General features: G+C 43.4%; 2 protein-coding genes across 8 annotated transcripts in view; both read left to right on the plus strand.

Moving 5' to 3' along the window:
- Positions 1–289: 289 nt before the first annotated feature.
- SMIM19 (small integral membrane protein 19) lies at positions 290–6310 on the plus strand. Its single transcript, XM_061590223.1, has 3 exons — positions 290–540; positions 1882–2006; positions 4181–6310. Exons 1-3 carry the CDS (start codon positions 395–397, stop codon positions 4246–4248), a joined length of 339 nt encoding a protein of 112 aa, XP_061446207.1. The 5' UTR covers positions 290–394; the 3' UTR covers positions 4249–6310.
- Positions 6311–10378: 4068 nt separating this feature from the next.
- Positions 10379–26500, plus strand: part of SLC20A2 (solute carrier family 20 member 2) — a 109795-nt gene continuing 93673 nt past the window's right edge. For 4 of the 7 annotated variants that reach the window (XM_061590994.1, XM_061591000.1, XM_061590996.1 and 1 more), the window contains exon 1: positions 10379–10586. The gene's annotated coding sequence lies outside the window, so the exon portion shown is untranslated. Of the gene's footprint in view, positions 10587–10612; positions 10866–26500 lie in introns of those variants that run through there. The other 3 variants (XM_061590997.1, XM_061591003.1, XM_061591001.1) reach the window with 2 other exon arrangements.

The following is a 26500-nucleotide window of genomic DNA, read 5'->3' on the forward strand; positions in this document are numbered from 1 at the left end:
CCTCACAGCGCAGACTTCCATTTGCAGAGGAGTCCTCCCGAGTAATTCTGTGGCCCCTCCCCAGTGCCTGGAGATTGGAAGAAGCGGAGATTGACAGCGCCAAATTGGCTACTTCTTCTGCCCTTTCGGAGCCTCCTGGGACGTTGACTGCCCAACGTGAACCGGGGGCTGTAGATTGCAGACGAGCGGAGGCTTTCCTTTCCTTTTTTTTCCTTCTCCCCTTCCCCCGATCCAAAGTCAACTCGGAAGCTAAGAACAGTGTGTGAGTCTATACATTAAGATTCAACGGTTGCTTACATTTTGTTGTTAGACCTTTCCCCCGGATGTGATATCTGCCCATCGAAAGCTTCTCTTTTTCCCTTCCTGGTCTGCGTGCATCTGTCAGTGGTTAACCATGGCTGGTGCCGGTGTGCTGGGGGAAAGTGGCGGGGGCGGTGTAGCTCCAATGGATTACTCGGTGCACGAGGCTTGGAATGAAGCCACTAATGTTTACCTGCTGGCGGTGCTGGCTAGCCTGGCCCTCTTGGTGTACGCGCGCAGGTGGGCACCCCAATAGCAATGTTTTGCATCTGTGTACTAATATAGACTGTTCAGAGTGCTTCATGTGCATTACGGCGCACATAATAATTACAACACTCCTGTGAGGTAGATAGTATTGTTATCCCCATGTTGCAGGTTTGGAGGCTGAGAGAATAGTTTGCCTAAGGCCCACTGGCTGGATTTATGGCTGAAGTGAGATTTAGACTAGGGATTCAGTGGTCTCCACCTGGACTATTATCAGCATCATCCGTTTTCTTATTCGTAGTTGCAGTTTTTTCCACGTGTGGAGTCAGCATCTGATACACCAACCTTCTACTTCTCAGGAGCATCCACCCTTGTTAAGAAAGTTCCTGTTTGTATGGCAAGACTTGACATGGTGGTTGTTACTGCATCGTCACTGTATACAGTAACAGTGTTGTGCAGAGGAGTGTAAGCAAAAAAGGAAAGTCACTGCTCTGTGGAGTTTATTATCCAAGCTTATTATAAGGTTTGCATTACCATGCCTGAATGCTGATGCTTCGCAGGACTTTATGTTGTCCCACAGCATTTATATAATGCTTTTAGAGCAAATGCTTCACATACATTATTTTGCTATAGTCCTTTTACAGCCCTATAAGGTAGGTGAAATTATTATTTGCTTATCAGGAGGGAGAGGGAGAGAGAGGTGGAACTGAGGCAGAGAGTACCTTACCTAAGGCCATTTAATGAGTTCACTGCAGAGGTGAAATTTGAATTGAGGACCTCCTGGCTTACAAGCTCAATTTCTTATCTACTATGGGACATTAGTTCTTGGTGATGAAAGCATCAGAAAACAGACGCAGGATTTTTTTTTGAGAAGTAGTAATCGGTATTTGTAGTGCCAGTCAAGGAAGGAGAGCCTTCACATTCATGGCTTGGCTATAGTTGCACCTATATTGCTTACTACAAGATCCCTCCAGACACTGGTCTCCCTGCTTCTGCATGCAGTTGAAAGTTTTGATCATGTAGGGCTCCCAACTACACGGAGAAACTTACATGAATTCAGCTGGAGGTGTGTAGCATCTCACTTTAGACCTTGCACTCAATGCATGAAGATCTGTGGGTAGAACAAGTGTGAACATATGGAACCAAATTTCTGAAGGGGATTATAGTTGTACCTTACAGTAGTGATAAGACATGTTGCCTAAACAATCGAGCTTAACCTTTCCCTGGCTGCTTCTAACAAAAATCGGTATCAAGTCCAAATTCCATTGTTCTGCACAGTGGGCCCCCATTCATTGGTGGCTAAATTTTCCACTTAGAGGAGACATTTGTTATATGTCACTTTATTATTTACATGTTACTTGTCCTTTCGGATTTCAGAAATAAAAGAAAGATCATGAGGATTTTTACACTACCTCCAAATGTAGAAGTACCATCTGAGCCAAACTTTTATGATAGTGTGAAAAAAATTCGTCTACGACAGCAGTTGGAGATGTACTCTATTGGTAGGTATATGTTTGTTCTCTTGGTTATCTTAAAAGTCTGGGCAAGATACATATTCAGTTTTTTTATTGCAGTTATTACTGAATGTACAGTAGGGCCCCGCTTTATGGCGTTCCGCTTTAAGGCGTTCTGCTGATGCGGTGCCTTTCATTTTCAAATTTTAAGGTTTTCCCCTCTGTTTTGAGCCGTTTTCGCATAATTTTCGTGCGACGTGGCCCATTAAAGTCAATGGGATTCCGCTTTATGGCGTTTTCCGCTTTACGGCGGGGGTCCAGAACGGAACCCGCCGTATAAGCGGGGCCCTACTGTATGTCAAAAGGAGATTCAAATTAGAATCTTGATAATGGCAGTGTCTAAAGTTAAGGTGTTGGAGTACGACCTGGGAGGCCAGGGTTCAAATCCCCACACAGCCATGAAGCTCACTGGGTGACCCTTGGCCAGTCACTGCCTCTCAGCCTCAGAAGAAGGCAATGGTAAACTCCCTCTGCATACCGCTTACCATGAAAACTCTATTCATAGGGTTGCCATAAGTCGGGATCTACTTGAAGGCAGTACATTTACATTTCCATAGATCAAAAGTCACTTTAGGCACATAAGGTGTATTAATGCATGTATAACTTGGTTTGCCCATAAAATTATCATGTTTGGTATATTCCAAATGTTTTTAAGCTTAAGAGAGTATAGCTGTCTTCCTGCATTTATACAGCGATGCAGGAGGAATGTCAATATACGGAAGACAGCACAATGCGTCAGTTATGTGACAGATCCCATTAGATGTTCCAGAGTTTGCTGTTGGTTAACTGAGCTGGTGAATCTTGACACCTAACTTTGCTTGGATTAGCACTAGGCTCTGAGTTTGTTCCTACATCTCATACCCATCAGGAAAACTGCTCTAATAGTGCTCACAGCTTATCTTTCACATATTGTTTCTGTTCCTACTCTACTATTCATGAGAATGGAGTAGTGTTCTTTTGATCCTGATGTCCTGGGAAATGAATGTTCAGCCAACATCCGCTGGATGTTAGATCAGGAACAGATGGGATGCACAAGTGGGACCTGCAACTAAGTGTTGCAGTCTGCTGTTCAGAGTTCCAGCTGGCCATGCTGTCTTCCAGGATACTTCCCCCACCTTCATGTTTTCCATTGGTTTCCTTCCAACAGATGCTCAGTGTTCTGTAGTAGCTTCTTTGGGCTTTTTTGGGGGGAGGGGGTGATTGTTTTGTCCCCTAATTTTAAAAAGTTTTTTTGTACTTCTGCAAACTCTAAGCCTGCTGATACCTTTCAGTTATGTGTGGATGGTGCCATTTTGGTTACATAAATATTGGCACTTGGATAATTAGTTTGCTGTTGGTATAGGATTACAGCATGCATCCCTTGAAAGAGTGAGCTGGGTGCTCTCCAGAGGAGGTTCTCCATTCAGTATGATGAAAATAAAAGGAACATCTGCCAGACTGAAGTGCAAGAGGGTTTGTTCTAGGTCAAAAAAACGAAATGGGAAGTTGCCAGTGCCTAAGTTTCCCTGTGATAGAGAGCTGTGAGAGGTACTTTTGGCCTTTTGGTCAAATTGCCCATTTTTACTCTAGGCATGCAAAGACAGTTTACAGAATCTAGGTTGCAGGATTGTGATGGGCTTCTCTTTATGTAAGTGGTTTTTTTCTTACTAGCAGTTTCCATTACATTTCTCACGTCTCCCTTCAAGCAAATACACTAAAAATAATGCATGTATCCAATGTATAGCACTAGTTTCAAGCTTGGATAGCAGCCTGTGGGCGTGACTTTGCAACTTCTAACTCCCCTGTCATTGTTCAAGGTGTATTTATATCTATTTGCTTCTATTACTTTAAATCATTAAATGATGAATTAATAACTTTTATCATTCTTAAATGTGGGCATTTAGCACTTGTGGCACAAGGCAAATTGTGATCCTAAAATGCGTGTACTGGATATTGCTAAATGTGTATTTCAGTTTGTTAACTAACAGATAAAAAATGGGCTTGAAGTAATTACATGTTGTTTTTGCGTGCATGCATGTGGACTCTTAGAGTAGACAGCAGGAATTTAACAATCCTCTGTATCTTTACTTGGAAGTAAACTCCATTGTGTTCAATGTGGCTTGCTTTCTAGTAATATGTTTAGGATTGCAGCCTAATATGTTTAAATGTATTTATTTTTCTAGCAAGGAAATATGACCACCAGCAGCAGCCGCAGAAACAGACTGATAGTGTACAGCTTTTGGTGGAATGAAGTCTTCAGTCCCTGGAACCAAGAAACAGTGCTGAGGATGACAGAACATTTGGGATGCAGTCATTTTCAATGCAACTTGAATAGTATATTGATTTTTATCCATAGTTATAGCATACAGTATGTCTTGATCGGTCCTGTATAAATGTACAAAGAGCATTCTTTGAAACATGAAAATTGAATGTGGCTGATACGTACTGGTTCTGTTTTCCAGTTTGAATTACAAATGATTTCCAGTAAAAGCAAAAAGCAGGAGCTGATCAAGTAAACGCAGGAGCAGTGAGATGTCCAGTGTGGATATTGCAGCTGTTTCCATTGCTGGTTTCAAAAGAGATTAAAAAGGCACATGGTATGTGATGTGCTTCAATGCTCTCAATAAATTGGTTGGTGGTGGCGGTGAACTGAATATATTATATTGAGAGGCTCACAGTAAATACCAAATGTCCTGTCTAAGTTATAGAATATAAATGAAGAGATGAAAATCTTGGGGTATGCAGTTTTTCCTATTTCACCTGATAAACATTAGTGGATAAAACAAAAATCAGTGTTGAACCTCACTTGCTGGTTTTACAGCCCATTCCACCAGTTAAGCAAGCCAGAGTATTTATAGGTGGAGACTCCACAGGCCATGAATATTTTGTATTTACCTGTTTTAATTGTTCTCCTTGTGTTTTAGTTCATCTTGTTAATTTTATTCCTATTTTTTTAAAGCCAGGATACTTACGGTTAAGATTACTTAGGACCATTGAACTCAATGGGACTAAGCTATTTTAAGTCTAGGTACTTGTGCCTAAGTAGTTTGTGGTTCTAATGATTACTAAAAAAAAGTAAAATGTCTTGAGAAATGCCTATTTGACTAAGTCTATAGCACAGCTGCAACTGTATGGGGGAGCGGCTTTTCCTCCTGTGTTAAATGGCACTTTAGTGAGGCACTATTACAAAGGAGTTATATACCCAGAGTACAAGGTAATAGCCCTGTATTTAGTGTTTACAGGTAGAACTGCTAAGAAAACAGATCCACCTGTAATGATCGGTTATACGTTTATCTGCAAATACATCTAACAGAACTGATTGTGATGGAATTATAAAATAAGTAGGTGACACAAAATTTTATATGTGTAGGGGCTCATAAATATTTGAAGAAATGTGAAGAATTTGTACTAGGCATGCTTGCAAACCTAAAAACTTGATGAATTAAATTATAAATTGCACTCTTACGTAGGTCATGGTTTTCCAATTGTAGTTCAAAATAAAAAGGGCAAATTAATAAGCTTCTGCCTAGAGGTAAATAAGTCAGTTCTGACACTGTAATTTTTCCATTTATGCCCCATGTTTCCTGAACTGTGCATAAAAACTTGTAGGGACGATATATATTCAGGTACCTGATCACAGCAAAATTTCCTTATCTCCCCACCCTCCTGGCATTTCTGGTGTGATTTTTGGTGTTGGCTTGAGGCAACTGTTCAAAGAGTTCTCTGCCAGTTGGACTGCAAATGGAGTGCAGTAGCCCAACCATCCAAACTTGGGATTTGTTTTCTACTATGTCATGACTCTTCAGGATTCTTTGCTCATATCCCACATTTGTAGCACAGGCCAGTGAGGATGAGCTTGCTGCTTGGGCAGTTGTAGTCTCAAAGGAAGCCAGTGAGACTACAGCAGTTTAAGGCCAGATGCTCACATCAAGTTGGGACAGCTTTTTGTAAATGCAAGAGTTGTCCCTGTATCTGCATTTTTGGTGCAATATTAGGGGAACTTTTAATTTGCATATCTTGGCTGCAGTGACTTCTGTGATCATATAGTAACAGAAGGAAGACGAGTGATGCAAGTGAATTTCTTGTGCTATATATGTATGAAGATCACAAGTACATTTAACTTTTCACTTGTGAATTTAGGATTGTATACTTTTCTCTTAAAAGAATGTCTCATCACTTCCATTGGACTGTCCAGTACTATTATGATCTGGGTAACTTAGCTATAAATGGTTTCCTTGTAAAGTGTCCCTATGTCTCTTTGTATAAAATGTTTTTGTATTTTACTTTTAACAATAAAAATACATTTAAAGTTGGGTCAGTGTAAAACTTGTTTCTGAGCTAATACCTTGTGCATATAACTTTTTAATTCTTTTCTTAAAGGGTGTTCATTTTTAATTGTAATAGCTGGCACATTAAAAACTGTTGACTAGACATAATCTCGAGTGAATTTCTGTAATTTATAAACAGTTTATCAACTTTTTTGCAGTGGGTTTTCTTGAAAAATTTGAATGGTACCATTTTCCTATGTAAATTAGGATAATTTGTATCATAATTTTTTCTGTTGCTGAGTGATTATTTTAGCAAATGTATTTTCCTTTCAGTATACAAAGCTAAAATCTTTGAAACGGTGGCTTCCTGCCCTTTGGTTTCCCTGTGTATGTGGGTTTTTTTGCCAAGCTTTCCTAATATTGTATTTGTAACCAGTATCTATTCATTGTGCTTTGGAGGGCACAGAAGGATAATTTTCCCTTCCCTAAAACTATCCATGCCAGTACAGCATGTTCTCACAGTGAGGGATGTTGTTGTTCTCCCAATGCCGATTTCCCTGGTGTGGATACATCCGTCCTCTCCAGGCTTTAGGGATTTGGAAAGGAAGAGCACAACAGTCCTCTTGTGGAGGTGTATATACACTGTGCACACACAGAGGGGGAAGTTTGGAGATGAGGTTCAGGGAGCAAGTGGGAAAACAGGATTAGATCAAAATGAAGGGGTAAGATGGAAGCTTGGAGCCAGAAATCTGATGAAAAATATATGAAGAGGGTTTAAATGAGTGTTTGTGCTGAAACTGAGAAGGCACTCTTGAGCCTAGAGAACAATGTACATGCAGGGAGAAAACTCTGAAGGAGCTCAGTAGGAGATGGGTTTAAAGCACGGGTGGAAAAGCTCAGCTCCAGGGGCTGAATGCAGCCCTTCAGGCCTCTCCATATGGCCCTCAGGACTTTTTTCTTTTCCCAGGTCTCTCACTGGCATGGTTTCACTCCCTCTTTTGAGTTTTTGCCTGGTTGAAATATGTCCTTGAACTCTGATGATTCCTCTTGGTTGCCTGGATGGAAGACAAGAGGTATGTGAGTGTGCATAGAAACTAGCCTATTATGCCAAGGTAAAATTCATATTCATTGCTTTGCCCACTTTTGCCTCTTATCATGACTGTTTTTCCATAGGGCCTTGTCCACCACTGGCATGAGGCCCTGGTAAAGTGCACAGATAGGAATATGGTCCTTGAGGGTGAAAAAGGTTCTCCATCCTTGATTTGAAGTGTGTGTTGAAATTATGCTCAGGCAAAATAGAGTGGGCACACCTCACCTGGGAATCAGCAGCAAGATTTTGTTGCTGGCCCCACTTGTTCCATTTAGGAAATGCAGGTGGTCTTGTGCTGATTACTTTGGAAGCAGAATGGGGCTGCACACCAACAAAATGGAGGCTTTACCATATGTGGGGGTTCACTGAGATATGCAGGTGTGTATCTCTTCCTAAATTAAGTTCCCCTCAAAGCTGGAGCGGGTGAGAGTAAATGACAACTGTGCATGCATAACTTGGCCTTATTCTTATATGTGACAGAATCTATTCTCTGCTCTGGATGAATTCATTGCCTGGTGCACCCTCACAATGTGGGGTAGGTTGTTATATCCCCACCATGGGACACTAGGTGCTATTCCTACAGGCTCTGGCTTTTGGAAGTGGAAGCCTCAACAGCCATAGTGAGTTTTATGAAACTATGAGGGAGAATCTCCTTGATGGTTTGAGACTAGCCTTCAATGAGGGAGTTTCCAGTATTCTCCTGGCTTTGCAAATGGGTAGAGAAATGCCCCCCATTGGCACCCACGCTTGGGATCCTATGCTTGTTGCAGGTTCTTTTTCTTATCAATATATTTCAGAGGAAGTAGTGGTATCTGAAGTGAGACAGGCTTATGGCAGCTGAGCATTGAATTCCACTATATTGAAGAGTGGGAATGTTTTGAATCAACCCTACTTCTACAGTTATCTAGATTATCTAAATCTTTAGTGATTCGCTACAGTATGTTTTTAAGGACTGTGGTGTTTTATGTATTTTTTCATCTATTTCCCTGTTGCAAAGAGCGCTATATAAATTATCTAAACAAATGTCTAAACATCCGCCAGGACTTAGACTCCAGTGTTATAGCAGGTGAATCAAGTGAGGTATCCAGACCACAGCCTTGTCCCGATTTCTTGGATGAGTTTCAGTTGGTGCAGCTTGAGGACGTTGACAAGGTGCTTGGACAGATTCATGCAACCACTTCTGTGCTGGATCCTTGCCCTTCTTGGCTAATAAAAGCTAGCAGGGATGGAACAGCCAGCTGGGCCAGGGAAGTGATTAATGCCTCCCTCATAGAGGGGGTGGTCCCTGGCTGCCTGAAAGAGGCGGTAGTGAGACCACTCCTGAAGAGGCCCTCCCTGGACCCAGAAAATCTTAATAACTATAGGCCGGTAGCAAATGTTCCATTCCTGGGCAAGGTCCTGGAACGAGTGGTTGCAGGCCACCTCCAGACACTCTTGGATGAGACCGATTATCTGGATCCATTTCAGTCGGGTTTCAGGTCTGGTTTTGGCACGGAAACAGCCTTGGTTGCCCTGTATGATGACCTTTGTCAGGAGAGAGACAGGGGGAGTGTGACTCTGTTGATTCTCCTTGATCTCTCAGTGGCTTTCGATACCATCGACCATGGTATCCTTCTGGGGAGACTAGCTGAGTTGGGAGTGGGAGGTACTGCACTGCGGTGGTTCCACTCCTACTTGGCAGGTCGCCTCCAGAAGGTGGAGCTTGGGGAACATTGCTTGACACCCTGGACTCTCCAGTATGGGGTTCTGCAGGGGTCAGTTCTGTCCCCCATGCTGTTCAACATCTACATGAAACTGTTGGGTGCGGTCATCTGGAGCTTTGGAGTGCGTTGCCACCAGTATGCTGATGACACGCAGCTCTATTTCTCCTTTCATCTTCTTCAGGTGAGGCTGTCAATGTGCTGAACTGGTGCCTGGCTGCGACAATGGACTGGATGAGGGCTAATAAACTGAGGCTCAATCCAGACAAGACTGAGATGCTGTTAATGGGTAGTTCTTCTGACCAGATGGTGGATGTCCAACCTGTTCTGGATGGGGTTGCACTCCCCCTGACGGAGCAGGTTCGTAGCTTGGGGGTTCTCCTAGAACCATCTCTGTCACTTGAGGCTCAGGTAGCCTCGGTGGCACGGAGTGCCTTCTACCAACTTCGGTTGGTGGCCCAACTACGTCCCTATCTGGACAGGGATAACCTGGATTCAGTTGTCCATGCTCTCGTAACCTCTAAATTAGATTACTGCAATGCATTCTACGTGGGGCTGCCTTTGAAGATGGTTCGGAAAGTGCAGCTTGTGCAAAATGCAGCAGCCAGATTGGTAACAGGTACCAGACTGTCCAAACATATAAAACCGATTCTGGCCCGCTTGCATTGGCTGCCTGTATGTTTCTGAGCTCGATTCAAGGTGCTGGTTTTGACCTATAAAGCCTTATACAGCTTGGGACCACAATACCTGATGGAACGCCTCTCCCAACACAAACCCACCCGTACACTATGTTCAAGATGAAAGGCTCTCCTCCGGGTGCCTATTCCAAGGGAAGCTTGGAGTGTGGCAACAAGGGAGAGGGCCTTCTCAGTGGTGGCCCCCAAATTATGGAATGATCTGCCTGATGAGGTGTGCCTGGCGCCAACACTTACCTTTTCGGCGCCAGGTCAAGACTTTCCTCTTCTCCCAGGCATTTTAGCATGTGTTTTAAAATTGTTTTTATATTGTTTTGAATTTTAAACTTGTGTTTTAAATTGTTTTTAAAATATGTTTTTAAATTGTGTATTTGTTTTAATGTTTTAATTGCTGTAAACCGCCCAGAGAGCTTCGGCTATGGGGCGGTATACAAGTGCAATCAATCAATCAATCAATGTTACAGCAAATTGCCTCGTTCCATCTTCTCCTAGCCCAAATCAGTCAGTCGTTTGGAGAAGTCTTTTGGTTCGCTGACCTGAACACAGACACGCTTGAGCTTTTAAATGGTTAAAAACATTTTAAAAACACACGCTCTTCCACGTGAAGCGACGTCCACGTTCGGATATGAACGCAGGGGTCTCAAAACCGGAAGTTGAGGCGGCGCGTTACAGTGAATGCCCTTGTTCTCCCTCCCATCTCGTTTCACTTCCGGCGGCGGTTTTATTCTGATTTATTTTGATATGCATCCGGGTCTCGCCGGCGTGGTTGGCGGCTGTTGTAGAGAGTGCGTGTGTAGCTAGGCAAGGCGCCGGGTAGAGCGCGTGGCTGGAGGACGGTGAGTAAATAGAGCCGGCGGGGTGGGTGTGTGGACGGCTGGCTTCTCGCGCTTCTTCCTTCTCGACGCAGGCCGGCGGGCGTGCTTTTCTTTTGGCAGCTCGGAGCCTCTCCTCGTTGTCCCGGTCACGGTGACCCAAAGTCACGCGGGCAGCGACCGGTCTCTTTCGCCTTCTCCTCGTCCGTCGCCGTCATAGCCAACATCCCGCCTTCAAAAGGGCCACCGGTTCCTTTTACCCTCATGCGGCGGGCAGCCCCTGGTAATGATTTCGGCTTCTCGGTCAGTGATTCAGTCGGGGGGGGGGAGGAGGGAGGAAACGGACCCCAAATTCCCGGCGGTCGGGGGAGAAAATGTGAGGACAGCGCTTTAGAGCGTGGAAACGGGCTCTATATTCATCATGTTGGGAAGGGACAGCAGAGTTATTGAGGGTAATGATGAGGTGGGGAAGTGCTGTGGAAAAGCACCGTTGAATTGGACTTTATTGGGCGGGGACGCCAACAGATATTAGAAGTGTGTGTGTGCGCGCGTGTGGCGGAGAGAATAACGCTCCGCGCGTTGCTTATCTGTTACTTAAAGCAAGCGCATTTCCCAATCCTCTTAATTCCTTCCACTCAGGTACGTGGCAATAATTTGCTTCAGAGGTCAAAAGAGAACTGAGAATCGCTTCACTGTTGTTTTTTCCTTGCTGGTAATTATGTTCGTGCAGTTCTTTCTCTCCTTCCTCTCTCCAAAGTTCACCTCTTGGTTTTACTTTGATTTTGCTAGACTATCTTCTGGTTTTGAGTCTGGTACAGCGTGGTTTGAATCTTCAGCTTTTTAGGACCTAAGCAGAGCGTCGTGGAGATCATCATACTGTTACTGTATTGTTCCCTCCCTCTCTTTTCCTGTAAGAAGAGAGCAGGAGCAGAAAGAGTTGGAGTTAAAATCTGGTCTGAAATCCTTGAAGACTATTGGTTTCAGTATCCCTGCACTAGGTGGCTCATTTTCTATTAATCTTACCACATGATCTTAAGAATGGTTGTTAAAAAAAGAAGTCTATCTGACTGCATCAAGATTTAAATGACTTACCTATTATCAGAATTACAGCCTGTCTCTTGTATCCTTCTCTTTAAGACAGAGCGCCTGGCATTTGATGTAAAAGGTTACCTAACTGTTGGGGAAGTGGGAGGTGTTACACATAAAGCAGAAAGTGGGCATGCCTGAACTATTACTTGACTGCTCCATTAAACAAAGACTTCAGTGTTTGTATTGTAAACATTGTTGCCTTGCTACGTGACTGGACAGGCCAGACTAGACTTGATGCTAGTTATGTGGCTAGCACTGGCATGCATGCTTTTTAAAACATGGGAGCTTTTCTCTTACTGTGTATCAGTTGTGGAGGGGAATTCTGCTTGGGATTGCGGTGGGGGGCAAAGAGTTCCAATCTGGCTGGACTAATTACTAATACTGTATCTAGTTTGGCCCTAAGTAGTTTGCAAAGAGGTTCAGAAGTGCTGCTGTTCTTTGTGTTCCCCATTAAGGTTCTTGCCTCGTCACTTTAAAGGGTACATAAAATAAGGCTGCAATCCTAACCTTACTTGCCTGGCAGTAAGCCCCATTGAATTCAGTAGGATTTCTGAGTAGACATTGTTAAGGTTGCACTGTAAGGCTAGTAAGGAAAGTTTGTAGGCAGTTCTTTCTCTGTGTCTGAAAATCCACTTCACATAGTTATGGTCAAATCCTTTATAGCATAAATAAATTTCATCTAATTTTTTGTGGGTGGGTCTTGAAAGTAGACATTAGACGCATGTTGGCACATGGACATTTTAAAGCTCAATGCTTTTTTACATGCATAAACGTAAGGAGAATTAAGCATATCTAAATTACAAAGGTTAAGTCCTTTTCAGGCTTCAGAATCCAGTGTTAAACAAACATGGGAGTGGGAATGAGTGTGTTTGATTTTCCAAACCAGTTCAGAAGTAACTGTTCTTGATCATTAAATTTTCATCAGCACCCACAATGAATACCAGTCTTGGTACAATTCCAGTGTAGCTCCAGGAGGAGTAAACTTCTCATTAGTGTAAGCCTTCAGTTTTCCATAGGGGTGGGGGAAGTAGGGCAGCAGCAGTCAATCTCCAGCAGGCAACGTATTCCCAAGTCTCAGACAGCTGGCATAAACTTGGTTTCATAGGCTAAGAGCCACAGGCAAGAGCCCCTGAGTTCTATAGCCCTGCGGCTTGTGCCACAGGCCTGCACCTCTGCCAGGCACTTGCTGTTATGTTATCCAAAAGGGAGGGAACATGAAGAACCTCAATGAGGAGCCACTGGCATGGATACTCAAACATTGTTCCCAGAAGAGGACGAAAATGTATGTTATCCCTATAAATCTTCATAATTGTTAGCCTTGGAATGGTAATAGCCTCATAATTCTCGGGAGAGAACACTTTAAAAAAGTGTGTCTTTTACACAGGTTAATTTCCAGCATCCTGCCATCGACTTGCTAAGATCTGGCTCTCTTTCTCCCTGAGTGATTTGGATCTCTCCAGTTGGAGTTAACATTGACAGATATTAATCTGTCTTTTGGATCAGATCGATAAAGTTGCCTATTACCTCAGAGCAGTCCTGGCTCTCAGTTAGGTATTGGGCTAGGTTTAAAGTTTTGTTGCTGACTTACAAAGCTCTAATTGACTTGGTTATCTGAAAGAATTCCTTTGCCCAATAGACCTGTCTGGTTGTTGAGATGTCAGGATGAGGCCCATCTGGTTGTGCTGCAGTCTGTGGAGATCCATCTGGTGGCAACTGTGAAAAGGCCTTTCTGTTGTGACACCTAGCTTGTGAAATAATATCCCCTCTGAGATAAGGCAGGTGCCAAATCTGCTGGGTTTTCTGTTCCTCCTGAAAAAGTATTTGTTCACCCAGAATTTTGCTGATCATTCCATTAAGAATTGTCCAGCTGCAGTGATTGTTACTGGTTTCACTGTATTTATTGGATTTTAATAGACTGTTTTTATTGTGCATTGTAAATTGTTCTGACATTTTTAATGAAGGGTGGTATAAGAACATTTTAAGCATTATCTTCCTTTATTAAACTTGTTTGGCTGTAACTACACACGGCTGAGACTCCCATCTGTGAGGAGGTGAGGAAAAATGAATGGTGTTCTTTGCCCTTATCTATAGATGATCCTGGAGCCAGAGTAGTATAGTGAATAGTTTGTTTTGACACTGAGTATCTCATCTCAGGACTTAATTTTCAGGTGAGATGCATGATGTTACAATTATGTTGTTTGTTATTACTTCCAAAAGAGAATGTTGTTGTGTTGTAATGAACAGGTATGACAGAAGGCAAAAGTGTGGTTTACTTCTTAGTTGTGTACACAGAAAGGGCTGGATAACGCAAACACTAAATTCAGAAACAGTGTTATTGGCAATCATATCATAAGAAACCAAACTCATTGTTCAGGCCATGTTGTTGGGATTCTAGCAATAGCCTATTGTTTCTATATATGCTTCAATATCTCCTGTACAGTAGGGCCCCACTCATACGGCGGGTTACGTTCCGGACCCCTGCTGTAAAGCAGAACCCATTGAATAGAATGGCGCGTGATGCCCCAAAACCGCCGTAAAAGCGAAACAAGCGCCGTATGAGTGGGGCTTTAGTCTAATTGTGTCTAATTGAGACCGCTGTATTAGCGAAGTGCTGTAAAGCAGGGCCGGACTGTACAGAACTTCCTTTTAAAGACAAATATTGAAAGCCTTGAGATGATATAGCTGTAGTGGTAGAAGGAAATGTTCAGATACAAATGAGTTACTAATTTAGCAAATCTGACCGTTCATGGTTGTTCAGTTTCTCCAGTTACTGTATGCATGTGTGGATTACTGAATTAACTAGCCAAGCTTTGAGTGAAGATGTTGATCTGTAGTAGATTTACCAGCAGGTTCTGCATCTACCTTTCTGTTTGCATCTTGTTTACCAATGTTATTTTGGGTGATCTAACTATGCTTTCTATGCAGGCTAAAAAAACATTTTTCCATTTATTGTATCAGAAAAGCTCTGAAGCTTTAATTAGATCCTTGTATTTTTCATTTGAAAGAGTTTACTTCAATAAAGCTATATTCTGGGGTCAGTATAATGACAGCCTTTCATCTCTTGCATGCCATTATGAAGTAGTCATTAAGCTCTGGCATATTTGATTTCTGTATTGTTTGAAAGATTTGCAGAAAAATAGTACAAGCTCTCAAACTGACAGTCATACATCCAATAAACACCCCTGAAAACTAACCCCTCTTTCAGCTGCTGTTTCCATGTGATGTGAAGTTTATACAAATAATTATAGAAGATGGTGGGGCAAGATGCGATATATTTTACTAAGCATTCAAAGGAACAAATGAGATGAGGGGTTAACAATTTCTGAAGCTTGTCTGACTCTCCAGTAGTGATGTGGGATGGAAAATCTTATACTACTTTATTTTTCTGTGGAAAATTTTCCATTTTTAGAAATGTAGTTTTATAAAATTTGCTTATTGATTTATTTATTGGATTTATTAGACGCCCATCTGGCAGGTTGTCCTGCCGCTCTGGGCGACGTACAGTAAAATATATGATACACTCAATATAAAAACATATACACAGAAATTAAAACCACAACTAATAACTGCAAAACCTGTGGAACCTAACCCACCTCAACAGCCTGATTGAAGAGCCAGGTCTTCAAGGCCTGGCGAAAACACATCAAGGAGGGGGCCTGGCGAACGTCAGTTGGTAAAAAATTCCATAAAGTGGGGGCCGCAACTGAGAAGGCTCTCGCCCTAGTCCTCACCAGTCTAGCTGCTTTAACTGGAGGGATATGGAGTAGGCCTTTCATGGTCGATCTTGTTAAACGGCACCCCTGGTGATAATGAAGGCATCCCTTTAGGTAGACTGGGCCGGCATCATATTAGTATGATAATTAGTAACATAATGAATGAACAGACGATCAACTTGGACAGAGTGGATACACTACTTGCCAATGTAAAATCATAGTTTTTTTCTGATTACTATCCCTAGGAGGCACATATTTATGTACACAGTTCTTTTAGCGTGCTAAAATTAGTATGGTAACAGTGCCTTGCCCCTTAAAACATAAGGCTGCAATCCTGTATTCAGTTAACTGGGAGCAAGCCCTATTTGACTCCTTGTGAGTAGACCTGTGTACAATTGTGCTGTAAGTAATATAAAGGAAGTATATGCTTTTAAGTTGTCATAGCTTAAAATATTTAAAGGAATTTCAACTATTTTTAACTCTACCATTTTGGCTATATTGTAAGCTACTTTGTAAACACTTTTAGCCTTGAGAAGTTGCCCACGAATACAGTAATAAATTTCCAAGCAAACGTCTGAATTTTTGAATATAAACACAGTGACTTGGATCCTAAGTTTTCATTTGGTGTTTGGAAGAGAAAAATGCTGATTTTTGCCAGTGTCCACCTAACACCACCTTCTGCACAATTCTGGAGGTCCCTGTACCCTCTGGAGCAGATTTCCAGGGGATGAAAGGGTCTGCAGAAAGAAAGGTGAAATGACAATCTCCTCTCCTCGTTTTCTGTTAGTGGAGGTGTCTGCTGGATCAAAGTCTCTACAAATGGAAGGGCACAATTGAATTAAAGCTAATAAAGAGGACTTGAATAAGCAGGACCTCCCTCCTCATCTTTTTTTCCATGTGTATTATGTCTTTTAAATTGTAAGCCTGAGCAGGACTGTCGTTAAGTGCTCATGCTTGTAAGCTCCGCTGGGAGCTTTTTCAGCTAAACAGTGGGGTAATTTTTTTTCTAATTTAACATGAATGTATAAGAAGTCTTCTTTCTAGTCTTCATGTCACTTTATTTTTATTGGATAAAGGATTCTCATTAGGCAAAGTAAGGTTATATTTTTTAAGAAGACAAACAATACCAGTTTCTCTCATAAGCTGAATTTGTTGAAGCAGGGGCTCTAATAATTACTTTTCTGGACATCTGGCTCATCCTGTTGTCAGAATAGTATGAAATCTCAATGTAATTAAGTTAGCTATAGTTGCCTAAAATCTATAAACAACAGCTTTTCTAGTCAAGATTTTGTCATCTATAACAAATGGATGTTTCTGGGTTTTGATTTCATAAGATAAAAATTTGCCCTGTTTAATAATTAGGTGATGAAAAGCAAAACATATATCTGACTATGGAGACAGAAGCTTAAAACTAAAAATATTATTCTCAACACTCAGTACCTTTCAACTACTATGCTTTGCAGGCCAGATAATTAAAATGATGTAGTTTCCACCATTGGCTACTGAACAACTGAAAGGTGCTGGGGTGGGGACATTGATATATTGGATATTAGGTGACACAGTAAATGAATGTGTCCTGAACTCTTGATTCTACCACCTGAACTATGGAGTTGCTGTAAGTTTTGTGAGTACCTAGCACCCCTTACCTTAAAGGCATTTTCCTCATTGTGTAACACCGTCCTAGATCCTTTGTATGTCTCTGTGATTCTACATTAATGTCTCCATAAAACACACTGGACTCTTGTCAGTCAGACCCAATTGCTCCAAAGTGGTCCATTTATTTTGAATGGTCATCACTATTTATATGACACAGGTCTTGTGTTTGGTAGGATACTGGAGGAACTTACCCTTTAGCAGAGGAGCTAGGAGCCCTGAACCTGCAACAGTCGCACATTCACTTTAAAGGCAGAGAGTGGAGGAAGAGCCTTGTTACAATAAAGGTAGTCTTGCAGGAGGGGCAAGTAATCACTCCTTTATGGGGAGAAGCTTAAGAAGGGATTATGCATTTATTAATTAATTAGAGTTATAGCCTACTTCATACTAAGGAAAGGTTGGGTAACAGTATGTTTAATTAATCTAATCAGAAGCTGCCTTGAATAAAAAATGTCACGTACCACTTCTGGAAGATATGGCAGAGTCTTCAGGAAAAGCAAATTCTAAAATTGTGCGGCTGCTACTGAGATTGCTTAACCGAAACCGATCTGGAAAGGCATATAAATGTTTAGGAACAGAAGAGCCCTGCTGGATCAGACCAAAAGTCCCTTTTAATTTTAGTATTCTGTAGGAAGCTCACAGTCAGGCTATGGAAACATCTTGTCATTGGTCACCAGCACCTGGCATTTAGTGGCATATAGTGAATTAGAAAATGGGTGTTCCATACAGTTGACATAACTAATACCCACTGATACACCCATCTTCCATGCATTTCTCCTTTAAAGCCAACAAGCTGTTGGCCATTGCCACACATTGTGTGACAGTGAATCTTATAAATTATGGGTTGTATCAAGTGCTACTCCTACTTATGGTAGACCTGTTGAAATTAATGAATCTAAATTGATCAGGTCCATTAACTTCAGTGGATCTATTCTGAATACGACTAGCATTGGATACATCCCTATGTCTTTGTCCAGCACATTCTAGGCAGTAATTTTCATTGAATGACCCTGAGTTTTTAGGTTATGAGAGAGGCAGGAAAACCTGTACTTTCTCCTCACCATGTATCACTCTACAAGCTTCTGTTATGACCCCCTTTGAAAAAAGATAAACTAAAAAGCCTTAGATACTTTACCCTTCCTCATAGAGAATGTGTTCTGGTCTGCTAAACATTTTGGTTATCCTTTTCTGTATCCAGCTCTGCAGTATCCTTTTTCAAATTAGGACAAGCAGAACTCTACACAGTATTCCAAAGGGGCAGCAACATAGAATTGTATGAAGATATATCATACTTTGGACACACCATGAGAAGACATGTTTCATTAGAAAAGATAATAATGCTGGGAAAAACAGAAGGGAGTAGAAAAAGAGGAAGGCCAAACAAGAGATGGATTGATTCCATCAAGGAAGCCACAGATCTGAACTTACAAGATCTGAACAGGGCGGTTCACGACAGATGCTCTTGGAGGTCGCTGATTCATAGGGTCGCCATAAGTCGTAATCAACTTGAAGGCACATAACAACAAAATTACAATAATACTGTCGTTTTCCTTAATGATTCATAACATGGAATTTGGCTTTTTCATCACTGCCACCCACTGAGTGGATGTTTTGTTGAGTTATCCACCATGACTCCAAGATCTTTTTCCTGGTCAATCACTGCCAGTTCAGTTCCTGTTAATGAATGTATGAAGTTAGGATTTATTTTTTTTGTATCAAGGTTTATCACTTTACACTCATCATTGAACCTTCTTTGCCATTTTGTTACTCATTCACCCAGTTTAGAGATATGTTTTTAGAACAGTTTGCTTAGGTTTTCACCACCATGAAATAAGAACATAAGAACATAAGAAGAGCCTGCTGGATCAGGCCAGTGGCCCATCTAGTCCAGCATCCTGTTCTCACAGTGGCCAACCAGGTGCCTTGGGGAAGCCCGCAAGCAGGACCCGAGTGCAAGAACACTCTCCCCTCCTGAGGCTTCCGGCAACTGGTTTTCAGAATCATGCTGCCTCTGACTAGTGTGGCAGAGCACAGCCATCACGGCTAGTAGCCATTGATAGCCCTGTCCTCCATGAATTTGTCTAATCTTCTTTTAAAGCCATCCAAGCTGGTGGCCATTACTGCATCTTGTGGGAGCAAATTCCATAGTTTAACTATGCGCTGAGTAAAGAAGTACTTCCTTTTGTCTGTCCTGAATCTTCCCACATTCAGCTTCTTTGAATGTCCACGAGTTCTAGTATTATGAGAGAGGGAGAAGAACTTTTCTCTATCCACTTTCTCAATGCCATGCATAATTTTATACACTTCTATCATGTCTCCTCTGACCCGCCTTTTCTCTAAACTAAAAAGCCCCAAATGCTGCAACCTTTCCTCGTAAGGGAGTCGCTCCATCCCCTTGATCATTCTGGTTGCCCTCTTCTGAACCTTTTCCAACTCTGTAATATCCTTTTTGAGATGAGACGACCAGAACTGTACACAGTATTCCAAATGCGGCCGCACCATAGATTTATACAACGGCATTATGATATCGGCTGTTTTATTTTCAATACCTTTCCTAATTATCGCTAGCATGGAATTTGCCTTTTTCACAAGTGCCGCACACTGGGTCGACATTTTCATCGTGCTGTCCACTACAACCCCAAAGTCTCTCTCCTGGTCAGTCACCGCCGGTTCAGACCCCATGAGTGTATATATGAAATTAAGATTTTTTGCTCCAATATGCATAATTTTACACTTGTTTATATTGAATTGCATTTGCCATTTTTCCGCCCATTCACACAGTTTGGAGAGGTCTTTTTGGAGTTCTTCGCAATCCCTTTTTGTTTTAACAACCCTGAACAATTTAGTGTCGTCAGCAAACTTGGCCACTTCACTGCTCACTCCTAATTCTAGGTCATTAATGAACAAGTTGAAAAGTACAGGTCCCAATACCGATCCTTGAGGGACTCCACTTTCTACAGCCCTCCATTGGGAGAACTGTCCGTTTATTCCTACTCTCTGCTTTCTGCTTCTTAACCAATTCCTTATCCACAAGAGGACCTCTCCTCTTATTCCATGACTGCTAAGCTTCCTCAGAAGTCTTTGGTGAGGTACCTTGTCAAACGCTTTTTGAAAGTCTAAGTACACTATGTCCACTGGATCACCTCTATCTATATGCTTGTTGACACTCTCAAAGAATTCTAATAGGTTACTGAGACAGGACTTTCCCTTGCAGAAGCCATGCTGGCTCTGCTTCAGCAAGGCTTGTTCTTCTATGTGCTTAGTTAATCTAGCTTTAATAATACTTTCTACCAGTTTTCCAGGGACAGAAGTTAAGCTAACTGGCCTGTGATTTCCAGGATCCCCTCTGGATCCCTTTTTGAAGATTGGCGTTACATTTGCCACTTTCCAGTAATCAGGCACGGAGGAGGACCCAAGGGACAAGTTACATATTTTAGTTAGCAGATCAGCAATTTCACCTTTGAGTTCTTTGAGAACTCTCGGGTGGATGCCATCCGGGCCCGGTGATTTGTCAGTTTTTATATTGTCCATTAAGCCTAGAACTTCCTCTCTCGTTACCACTATTTGTCTCAGTTCCTCAGAATGCCTTCCTGCAAATGTTAGTTCAGGTTCAGGGATCTGCCCTATATCTTCCACTGTGAAGACAGATGCAAAGAATTCATTTAGCTTCTCTGCAATCTCCTTATCGTTCTTTAGTACACCTTTGACTCCCTTATCATCCAAGGGTCCAATTGTCTCCCTAGATGGTCTCCTGCTTTGAATGTATTTATAGAATTTTTTGTTGTTGGTTTTTATGTTCTTAGCAATGTGCTCCTCAAATTCTTTTTTAGCATCCCTTATTGTCTTCTTGCATTTCTTTTGCCAGAGTTTGTGTTCCTTTTTATTTTCTTCATTTGGACAAGACTTCCAGTTTCTGAAGGAAGACTTTTTGCCTCTAAGAGCTTCCTTGACTTTGCTCGTTAACCATGCTGGCATCTTCTTGGCCCTGGTGGTACCTTTTCTGATCTGCGGTATGCACTCCAGTAGAGCTTCTAATATAGTGTTTTTAAACAACTTCCAAGCATTTTCGAGTGATGTGACCCTCTGGACTTTGTTTTTCAGCTTTCTTTTTACCAATCCCCTCATTTTTGTGAAGTTTCCTCTTTTGAAGTCAAATGTGACCGTGTTGGATTTTCTTGGCAATTGGCCATTTACATGTATGTTTAATTTAATAGCACTGTGGTCACTGCTCCCAATCGGTTCAACAACACTTACATCTGGCACCAGGTCCTGATCCCCACTGAGGATTAAGTCCAGGGTTGCCGTCCCTCTGGTCGGTTCCATGACCAACTGGTCTAGGGAATAGTCATTTAGAATATCTAGAAACTTTGCTTCTTTGTCATGACTGGAACACATATACGGCCAGTCTATGTCCGGGTAGTTGAAGTCACCCATTACTACCACATTTCCTAGTTTGGATGCTTCCTCAATTTCATATCTCATCTCCAGGTCTCCCTGAGCATTTTGATCAGGGGGATGATAGATCGTTCCCAGTATTAAGTCCCTCCTGGGGCATGGTATTACCACCCACAACGATTCTGTGGAGGAGTCTGCCTCTTTTGGGGTTTCGAGCTTGCTGGATTCAGTGCCTTCTTTCACGTATAGAGCGACTCTGCCACCAATACATCCTGCCCTGTCCTTCTGATATAGTTTATATCCAGGGATAACCGTATCCCACTGGTTTTCTCCATTCCACCAGGTCTCCGTTATGCTCACTATATCAATGCTCTCCTCTAAGACCAAGCACTCCAGTTCTCCCATCTTGGTTCGGAGGCTCCTAGCATTAGCGTACAGGCGCTTGTAAGCAGTGTCTCTCTTCAAGTGTCTTTGGCACTTGTGGTTTGGCCTGTGGTAATTTTGCTCTTCTGAATTTATATCCTGTGCCCCTGCTCTCACAATGCCTACTTCTAGGCCTACCCTTTTTAAAATTTCATCATTTCTTTGGTTTTTATCCCAGGGGGGAGGTTTATTCCGAACCAGACCTTCCTCAGCTCCTGTCGGCTTTCCCCCCTCAGTCAGTTTAAAAGCTGCTCTGCTACCTTTTTAATTTTAAGTGCCAGCAGTCTGGTTCCATTCTGGTTCAAGTGGAGCCCATCCCTTTTGTACAGGCCCGGCTTGTCCCAAAATGTTCCCCAGTGCCTAACAAATCCGAACCCTTCCACCCGACACCATCGTCTCATCCACGCATTGAGACTGCAAAGCTGTGCCTGTCTGGCTGGTCCTGCGTGTGGAACCGGTAGCATTTCAGAGAAAGCCACCTTCGAGGTCCTGGCTTTCAGCATCCTACCTAGCAACCTAAATTTTGCTTCCAGGACCTCACGGCTGCATTTCCCCATGTCGTTGGTGCCAATGTGCACCACGACCACTGACTCCTCCCCAGCACTGTCTACCAAACTATCTAAACGACAGGCGATATCCGCAACCTTCGCACCAGGCAGGCAAAACATCTTGCGGTCTACACGCCCATCACACACCCCACTGTCTATGTTCCTAATGATCGAATCACCCACTACAAGGATCCCTCCACCCCCTGGAGAGATATCCTCGGCACGAGAGGATAGCTGCTCATCCCCCAAGGAATGGGTCCCTTCTAAGAGATCGTTTCCCTCTTCCTCAGCTGTATTCTCTCTTTCCCCGAGACCATCGTTCTCCATGATAGCAGGAGAGCTATCATCGCTGTAGTGGGACACAGCTATAACGTCCCTGAAGGCCTCCTCCACACACCTCTCTGTCTCTCTCAGCTTTTCCAGGTCCGCCACCTTGGCCTCAAGGAAATGAAGTCGTTCCCGGAGAGCCAGGAGCTCATTGCACCGAGAGCACACCCACGACTTCTGTCCAACAGGCAGATAGTTGTACATGCTGCAGGCGGTGCAAAACACTGGAAAACCCCCACACGCCTGCTGGCTTCTTACCTGCATAGTTTTGTTTAAGGTTTATTTATTTATTATTTATTTATTTAATTTAATTTATATACCGCCCTAAGCCAAAAAGGCTCTCTGGGCGGTGTACATCAGAAATAAAACAAGCACAATATATAAATACAATAGATATAACAGAATAAAAACAAACAAACAAACAAGCAAGGAACCAAAATACAACAATAATGCAATACTATTAAAATACACTATAAAATACACATAAGATACAGTTTAAAATGCCTGGGAGTATAAAAAAGTTTTCACCTGGCGCCGAAAAGATAGCAGCGTCGGCGCCAGGCGCACCTCATCAGAGAGGCTATTCCACAGTTCGGGGGCCACCACTGAAAAGGCCCTAGTTCTAGTCATTACCCTCCGAGCTTCTCGATGGGATGGTACTCGGAGGAGGGCCTTAGATGTTGAGGGCAGTGTACGGGTAGGTTCGTATTGGGAGAGGCGTTCCACCAGATATTGCGGTCCCATGCCGTGTAGGGCTTTATAGGTCAAAACCAGCACTTTGAATTTAGCCCGGAAACAAATAGGAAGCCAGTGCAGACGGGCTGGAACAGGTGTTATATGGGCGGACCTTTTGGTCCGCGTCAATAATCTGGCCGCTGCATTCTGGACTAACTGAAGTTTCCGAACTGTCTTCAAGGGCAGCCCAACATAGATGCATTGCAGTAGTCCAATCTAGAAGTTACCAGAGCATGAACAACTGAGGTGAGGTCGTCACTGTCCAGATAGGGACGTAGCTGGGCTACCAATCGAAGATGGTAAAAAGCATTCCGTGCCACTGAGGCCACCTGGGCCTCAAGAGACAAGGAAGGATCGAAAAGAACTCCCAAGCTACGAACCTGTTCCTTCAAGGGGAGTGTAACCCCATCAAGAACAGGATGAACATCCACCATCTGGGCAGTGAAGGCACTCACCAACAGCGTCTCGGTCTTGTCTGGATTGAGCTTCAGTTTGTTCGCTCCCATCCAGTCCATTATCGCGGCCAGGCAACGGTTTAGCACATTAACAGCCTCACCTGAAGAGGATGAAAAGGAGAAGCAGAGTTGCGTGTCATCAGCGTACTGATGACAACGCACCCCAAAACTCCTGATGACCGCACCCAGCGGCTTCATGTAGATGTTAAAAAGCATGGGGGACAGTACCGATCCCTGCGGGACTCCACAATGGAGAGTCCAGGGTGTTGAGCAATGTTCCCCAAGCACTACCTTCTGGCGACGACCCACCAAGTAGGAGCGGAGCCACTGCCAAGCAGTACCCCCAACTCCCAACTCCGTGAGTCTTCCCAGAAGGATATCATGGTCGATGGTATCAAAAGCCGCTGAGAGATCAAGGAGAATCAACAGAGTCACACTCCCCCTGTCCCTCTCCCGACAAAGGTCATCATACAGGGCGACCAAGGCTGTTTCAGTGCCAAAACCGGGCCTAAAACCGGATTGAAATGGATCAAGATAATCAGTGTCATCCAAGAGCCTCTGGAGCTGGCCAGGAACCACCCGTTCCAGGACCTTGCCCAGGAACGGAACATTCGCCACAGGTCTATAGTTGTTCAAATTATCTGGGTCCAAGGAGGGTTTCTTCAGGAGTGGTCTCACCACCGCCTCTTTTAGTCAGTCAGGAACCACTCCCTCTCTTAGAGAGGCATTTATTACCTCCTTGGCCCAGCCGGCGGTTCCGATCCTGCTAGCTTTCACCAGCCAAGAGGGGCAAGGATCCAGTACTGACGTGGTCGCCCGCACCAGTCCAAGGATCTTGTCAACATCCTCGAGCTGCACAAACTGAAACTCATCCAATAAGTAAGGACAAGACCGTGATCTGGATGCTTCATTAGGTCCAACTGCTATAATATTGGAGTCTAAGTCCCGGCGAATGCATGCGATCTTATCTTGGAAGTGCCCAGCAAACTCATCACAGCGGGCTACAGATGAATCTATACTATCTCGAGGGCCAGAATGTAAAAGCCCTCGTACAATTTTAAAGAGCTCCACTGGGCGGGAGAGTGATGACTTAATAATATCAGCAAAATATCTCTTTTTTGCTGCCCTCACCGCCACTATATACTGCTTAGAACAGGCACTCACCAAGGCATAATTGCATTCATCGGGAGTTCGCCTCCATCTGCACTCAAGCCTCCTCCTCTCTTGCTTCATCGCTCTCGGCTCCGAGGTATACCATGGAGCTGTATGAGCTCTACATAGGAGGGGGTGCATGGGAGCGATCATGTCAACCGCCCGGGTCATCTCCATATTCCACAATTCAACCAGGGCTTCGACAGGAGCGCTAGTCTTCTCAGTCGGAAAAACCCCCAGAGCCCTTTGGAAACCTTCAGGATCCATTAGTCTCCGGGGGCGGACCCATTTAATAGGTCCCCCGCCCTTGCAGAGGGAAAGGGTCGCTGTGAGCCTAAACCTCAGCAAGCGGTGATCTGTCCATGACAAGGGTGTAGATGAAAAATCTCCAACCTCCAGATCACCATCTCGATGTCCAGTGACGAAGATCAAATCAAGGGTGTGTCCCGACACATGTGTTGGGCCAGTAACAAATTGAGACAGCCCCATGGTTGTCATGGAAACCATGAAGTCCTGAGCTGCCCCAGATAAAGCAGTCTCGGCATGGACGTTGAAGTCCCCCAGTACCAATAGTCTAGGGGACCGCAACAATACCTCCGAGACTACCTCTGTCAGCTCAGTTAGGGAATTTGTTGAGCAGCAGGGCGGGGCGGTACACCAACAAAATTCCCAGTCTGTCTCTCTGGCCCAACACAAGGTGGAGACACTCCAACCCAGTCGTCACTTGGACAGGGTGCTTGGTGAGTGAGAAAGAACTCCTATAGACCACAGCAACCTCACCTCCCCGTCCTTCGGTTCTACCATAATGCTGAACCGAATACCCGGGTGGGCAAATCTGGGAAAGAGCAACTCCTCCCTGATCACCCACCCAGGTCTCGGTTATACACGCCAGGTTGGCAGCCTCCTCCACAATTAAATCATGAACAAGGGAGATCTTATGATGTACCGACCTGGCGTTTAATAGCAGCATATGGAGATCCGAAGGCTGACTGACAAAACAACCAGCAGTCCTGGGGATGTGAGGAGAACCGGAACAAGTCGCAGCCACTATTTGTCTGGGACGAGTTCCCCTTACCTGGCACGTTCTCCTCACAACACCATACCTCCCATTACCCGTCACTACGCTAATTGGGCCCCCCGAAAGTCTCCCCGGTCGATGTATAATGCTCTCTCCCAGGCACATATTAAATAACTAAAAACTCACATATATACACACACCGGATTACATTCACACCAGACAATACACATTAACACTAGAATACACAAAAATTCACACACACACACATACACACACTACTTTAATCAAATATACAATAAAAATTCACACAATACAACCAATCAATAATTAAAATAACTATAAAACTTCCAAATGAAAATCACATATACCAGTCACTCAATCATTCATACAGACTCCATACACATTCAACCAAATTAATTACATCCAGGTG

Source organism: Rhineura floridana, chromosome 11 (assembly GCF_030035675.1).
Source record: "Rhineura floridana isolate rRhiFlo1 chromosome 11, rRhiFlo1.hap2, whole genome shotgun sequence".
Lineage (NCBI taxonomy): Eukaryota > Metazoa > Chordata > Lepidosauria > Squamata > Rhineuridae > Rhineura > Rhineura floridana.